Source organism: Oryzias latipes, chromosome 14 (genome assembly GCF_002234675.1).
Source record: "Oryzias latipes chromosome 14, ASM223467v1".
In the NCBI taxonomy this organism is placed as follows: Eukaryota; Metazoa; Chordata; class Actinopteri; order Beloniformes; family Adrianichthyidae; genus Oryzias; species Oryzias latipes.
Window position 1 is genome coordinate 154,908 of NC_019872.2, and position 6,218 is coordinate 161,125.

The 6,218-nt window shown below is 38.8% G+C and overlaps 1 protein-coding gene across 1 annotated transcript; it reads right to left on the reverse strand.

The window, feature by feature from the left end:
- Nucleotides 1-482: 482 nt before the first annotated feature.
- hsc70 (heat shock protein 70 cognate) lies at nucleotides 483-5,679 on the reverse strand (the record flags this gene model as incomplete). Its single annotated transcript, NM_001104800.1, is given in 12 exon segments — nucleotides 483-771; nucleotides 773-877; nucleotides 949-1,181; nucleotides 1,261-1,369; nucleotides 1,371-1,376; nucleotides 1,379-1,459; nucleotides 1,540-1,742; nucleotides 1,829-2,384; nucleotides 3,015-3,167; nucleotides 3,316-3,521; nucleotides 4,712-4,922; nucleotides 5,581-5,679. Coding segments are annotated over 11 exon segments (2,067 nt in total). The 3' UTR covers nucleotides 483-561.
- Between the last annotated feature and the right edge of the window lie 539 nt (nucleotides 5,680-6,218).

Sequence of the window (6,218 nt, forward strand, 5' to 3'; positions counted from 1 at the left end):
CCTATGACCCCACCCTTACATTGACGTGTTCTCCCTACCATGACAAAGGTGGATAAAGGTGGAAAGATTTCATGGAAACCATGGACACCAGTGAAGATCACAAATCATTGAAAAAAAAAATGTTCAGAGCACTTTCTAGTGGGTCTAGATGACCCAATTCCCAATGTTAAAGTGCCTAGGATAGCACAAGGATTAAAGGCACGACAATCTTAGAACATGATAGTTATTTGCCACAGAACGAGGAAAGAGCCGCAGGTTCCCTCTGCTGAGCCCCGCCCCATCCCGTGTTTAGCACTCCCACAAAATTTAGGATTTATATTTTCAGCCATTTTTCTGTCAATCAGGATGCCCTGAATGTTTACTCTAATGCCCAGGTTTTTGCCATTTAGCATCAATTTAAACACCAGCAATTTGTTACAGTTGCAACTTTCAAAATATGCAACAAACATTTAGTAGTCAGTACCATAATGACAAATCAGAAGGTGGTTTCAGCATTTATTGTAGAGTGACATCCAAATATGTAAATCACCCCATAGGAAGTGACAAAGTTGTACTCGTCCTTCAAGTAATGGTAATAAAAGGAAACTGGTTTAACCTCATTACACTCTTTATAGATTGCATATTGCACTTAAAGAGGGTTTTCTTAGTAAAGATCTTAGAAGGTGAAGTCATGGAATGTTTAATCAACTTCTTCAATGGTTGGTCCAGAAGAGCCACCGCCAGGAGCAGCACCACCAGCTCCAGGGAAACCTCCTGGCATTCCCTCTGGCATTCCTCCAGGCATGCCCCCAGCACTCTGGTACAGTTTGGTGATGATGGGATTACATACTTTCTCAAGCTCCTTCTGTTGGTGCTCGTACTCATCTCTTTCAGCAGTCTGAACAAGACAAAAATATATAAACAAACAAAACAAAACAAGAAAAGCGATTACCCACTGAATCACTCTACCTGGTTCTTGTCCAGCCAGCTGATGACTTCATTGCACTTATCCAAGATCTTTTGTTTGTCCTCATCACTGATCTTGCCAGCAAGCTTCTCATCCTCCACAGTTGACTTCATGTTGAAAGCATAGGACTCCAGGCCATTCTTTGCAGACACTTTGTCACGCTGAACATCATCTTCTGCCTTGTACTTCTCAGCTTCTTGGACCATGCGCTCAATGTCCTCTTTACTAAGACGACCTATATCAAAAAGAAAGAAATGCCATCAGAAACTGGAAACCCCTTCAACTAGCCAATAACCAGATATTTTAATGCTCACCTTTGTCATTAGTGATTGTGATTTTGTTTTCCTTGCCAGTGCTCTTATCAACAGCAGAAACATTCATGATTCCATTTGCGTCAATATCAAATGTCACCTCAATCTGAGGAACACCACGAGGAGCAGGAGGAATTCCTGTCAGTTCAAACTTTCCCAGCAGGTTGTTGTCCTTGGTCATGGCACGCTCACCTTCATAAACCTGACCAAAGTGCCAGCACATTTGTGAAATTAAGTTTCCATTTTTCCGACCACATATGCTTAAATAAAAGCATCACTAACCTGGATGAGCACCCCAGGCTGGTTATCAGAGTATGTAGTAAAGGTCTGGGTTTGTTTGGTAGGAATTGTAGTATTGCGTTTGATTAAGACTGTCATCACCCCACCAGCAGTCTCTATACCCAGAGAAAGTGGAGTGACATCCAGAAGCAGCAAGTCTTGGACATTCTCAGACTTGTCTCCAGACAGGATCGCAGCCTGCACAGCTATACAAAAGGAATTGGATCAAAATTTGATTTGTGACCAAACACGGCAGTAAACAGTTCCAAACATCTTAAATTGACAAGCTTACCAGCTCCATAAGCCACCGCTTCATCAGGATTGATGCTTTTGTTGAGCTCTTTTCCATTAAAGAAGTCTTGGAGTAGTTTTTGGATCTTCGGGATGCGAGTGGAGCCACCAACTAAAACAATGTCATGAATCTGACCTTTATCCATCTTAGCATCACGAAGTGACTTCTCCACAGGATCAAGGGTGCCTCGGAAAAGGTCTGCGTTAAGCTCCTCAAAACGTGCCCTGGTGATGGACGTATAAAAGTCGACTCCCTCGTACAAGGAATCAATTTCAATACTTGCTTGAGTGCTGGAAGACAGTGTGCGCTTTGCCCTCTCACAAGCAGTGCGCAGGCGGCGGACAGCCCTCTTGTTGTCACTGATGTCTTTCTTGTATTTGCGTTTAAACTCTGCGATGAAGTGATTAACCATGCGGTTGTCAAAATCTTCACCACCAAGATGAGTGTCTCCAGCAGTAGACTTGACCTCAAAAATACCATCCTCAATTGTCAAGATGGAAACATCAAAGGTGCCACCACCAAGATCAAAGATAAGAACATTCCTCTCGGAGCCAACCTATAGGTAGAGAAGATGTTCAGACCAATTAAACTTGAAGTGCACCCATTTTTAAAACCACATACAAGAACATTATTTGACACAAACCTACTGCTTCTGTTAGTGATGACCTAATTAGATGAGTTTGTAATAGTTCTGGACTGCGCTCAAGTCTTTCTACAACAATGCCACACAGTTTTTGTACGAGGAATTTCCATATAATTTTAATATAAAGATGATTCTTTACTTATTCAAAATACCTTTTCAGCCAACATTTTGTACAGTCAGAATTTTTCAGCCAACATTTTGTACAGTCAGAATTTCAATTGAAGCCATGACAATCCACATCACAAGTTTGTACACTCACTCCCATCACAATGTGGTAAGAAATCTGCTAATGGGGTCATAGTTAAAAAGGGACTAAATTAATGAGGCAATTACATTAATGCTTTTTTTTTTTAAAGTTAAACCTTTCAGACAACTTCCAAACCCTTTCTACAATTTCTTAAAATGACGTAATTTACGAGTTTAAGTGATGAGAGACACTTTAAAGAGAATCCTGATAACTGCATTGACTACTCATGATACAGAGGCAGCAGCTACACTACAAAGCATTAAAATTTGTCAGTTAACGAAATTGCTGTTATTAACCTTTTTGTCCAGCCCATAGGCAATTGCAGCAGCAGTTGGTTCATTGATGATGCGAAGAACATTAAGACCAGAGATTGTGCCTGCATCCTTGGTTGCCTGACGTTGGGAGTCATTGAAGTAGGCTGGTACTGTGATAACAGCATTGTTGACCGTCTACAACAATACAAAGAAGAATATTACATGAAGAATAAACTTAAATAATTTAACTTCAATCTTTAAAAAATAAAAATTGGGAAGGGGTTCTTTGAGACATCAAGGCAATCACCAGTGCCCCACATGGGGTGGGGGTGTTCCCACTTACTTTTCCAAGGTAGGCTTCTGCAATCTCCTTCATTTTTGTCAACACCATTGAAGAAATCTCCTCAGGGTAGAAGGACTTTGTTTCTCCTTTGTATTCAACCTGGACCTTTGGACGGGTGTTGTCATTGATTACATTAAAAGGCCAATGCTTCATGTCAGACTGTACAACATGATCATCAAATCGTCGCCCAATGAGTCTCTTGGCATCTGTAAAGATATTTTTTGAGTTATTGATGGCAGAGGAAAATACACCAATTGTGACCTCTTATAAAAATTAATTTAAAAGGGAGAAAAAAGCCCACTAACTTTGAAAGTAAATTTTCTGTATATTTAATTTTTTAAGTTAAAAAGCTAATGTGCTTTGTAGCAGAAAATAGCCCCAAAGAATGATGACAAGGTGACAAAACGGCACAATTACACAAATCATTTAATGGCATCACCCAAAACTAAGAGGAACTTAGCTGTTAGTAACTTTTCAAATTACAAATCTTTCACAAAGGCAAATATATATAGTGTGTGGAGTAAGTAATGCACCGCTTTGACATTTTGTACCAGGCCTTTCCCAACTGTAGATGGCGGGCAAGAGATAGAAAACAGTAGAAAAACAAAAGAAGGCCACCCGTGGTTGTCCAGTGTAACCACCACAGGCTGAATAGTGTTCAAAAAACTCGGTATAGCGAGTTATCGAACTCCCCATACATGCCTGGTGTGTATGCAGCAACTAGGGATGTCCCAATCCAATTACGTGATTGGAATTTGGGCCCATTCACATGGTTTCTGACTTGATTGGAATTGGATGTTGTCTCCCAATCAGCATTGAATATTTATTTTTTATCATTTTGATCAGCGCTAGGCATTGCAAGCTTGTAATTTCAAATACACGTCTTAATTGAAGCATGCATATCATGAAGATCCTGAAGCTACAGTCACCAAGCTTTACTCATGAATAATTATTACCTTACCATCATACTGAAAAAAACTGCTTTTGGACAAAAATCACATCCATTTTTTCCAGAGTTTTTATGTAAACGTTGAACATAATTAATCAAAAAGACAGTGCTAAAGGAACTAACATTAAAGATTTCAAACTTTCTCCCATGACTAATCCTCTTTTAATCTTTCTAGTTTATAATTTAGAAAAAAAGAAAAGAAAGGGGGGGGGGGGGCTTTAATCCATTTACAACATATTTTCTGAATGTTTTACAAGAATATCATATCAGAACTCTATTGTATAAAATTCAAAGGCTCTGAAGCGAAGACAAAAAAAAATTTGACTGAACATTCCTAGTGTGGACACTCAAATCTTAATAGTAACTTATGTTTCCCTAAACAATATTTTTAACTTTAACAAAGTGAAAAAAAAAAAAGACGCACGCACAAACAAGCAAATACTTTACCAAAAACGGTGTTGGTGGGGTTCATTGCCACCTGGTTTTTGGCTGCATCTCCGATCAGCCTCTCTGTATCGGTGAAGGCCACATAACTTGGTGTGGTCCTATTACCCTGATCATTGGCAATGATTTCAACCTTGCCATGCTGGAACACACCAACACAGGAGTAGGTGGTTCCTAGATCAATGCCGACTGCTGGTCCCTTAGACATGCTTCCCTTTGTAAAAGGAAAAGAGGAGGAAAAGCACACAACACTTTAGGCAACCATATTTGACCAAATAAAATCCAACATTTTAATCGTTAAGTGTTAAAGCCCCCCGTGACTAAATGCTTAAGGAACACCCCCATAAAAATTCAATTTTAATCAAAGCCAAATAATTACAGAATTTTCTGTAAGGAAATGTCCTTAAACACTTCATAGAAATATCTAAATTATTATACATTAATTCTGCATTAGATTTCAAAAGGCAGATAAGAGGAGAGAAAACAAAAAGTTTAATGGTCAAGTTAAGAATATTAAGTGCAGAAGTTAAATCGTATGTTTATGTAACGTCGAACAAGCCCAATAAGAAAAGACAGCCGGAAGTACATTCTGTAAACGGCTGGTGTTCCAGAACGTTCTCGAACGTGCTAGAATCCCCACCCCCACGTGACACAAGAGTGTAAGAGAGGTATAAACGGCTGCAGCTTGTATTGTATGAGAAACATTAGGTATCAGTTGTAACTAGTTTCCACATCTGAAGTATATTTGATAACGTTAATTTAGACAACAGATTATGACGGATTAATGAGTGCAAGGTTTTGGCACGTGTCCTAATTAAAAAAATGACGGTAGACTTAAATACAGTTACGATGGTTATTTTAAATGTACTTACAAAACAGATGGTCGGTGGCCGAAAGTGTGTGTTTGGAAACCGCAGACAACGGAGGGCAAATGCGACCGTTACCGGGACGAGGAGAGTAAAGAAAGCAAATGTCTGATCGAAAAACATATAAGGTGCTGGGTAACCAATCAGCATCGGAGCCACGAGTCGGCGCTCAACAGTCCACCAATGACGGTTTGCGTTTTTGATGACGTGACCTCCATTTTAGTTCCTGTTTGAAAGTCATCGTTTCGTAATCCCGGTAGAACCAAGTGTCTCAAAATGGAGGATTTACAACACCAATTTCTCTTTTTCCTTATTTCTCTCGTCCGTTCTCTTTCTTTTTTGCAACAAATTTATTTTATTTAAATAAATAATCCAACCTTCCTGTTAGGATAGTCCATATTCTGTTTATTTTAAAAAAAATTGTATTGTTAATAATAATTGTACTGTTTGTATTAGAATTTATGTAAATAAATCTAAGATTTGACCGAAGCTATTTTATTAAATGGTGAACAATATTATTCCCATAAACAAATGCATTTAATAAGCAATCCATGTGCAGATGGATGGACAAAAATTCAGCCTTCCTAATCTACATTACTGTAGATAATTTAATAAAATGTACATTTCTTTCAAGAGGGTTTTCA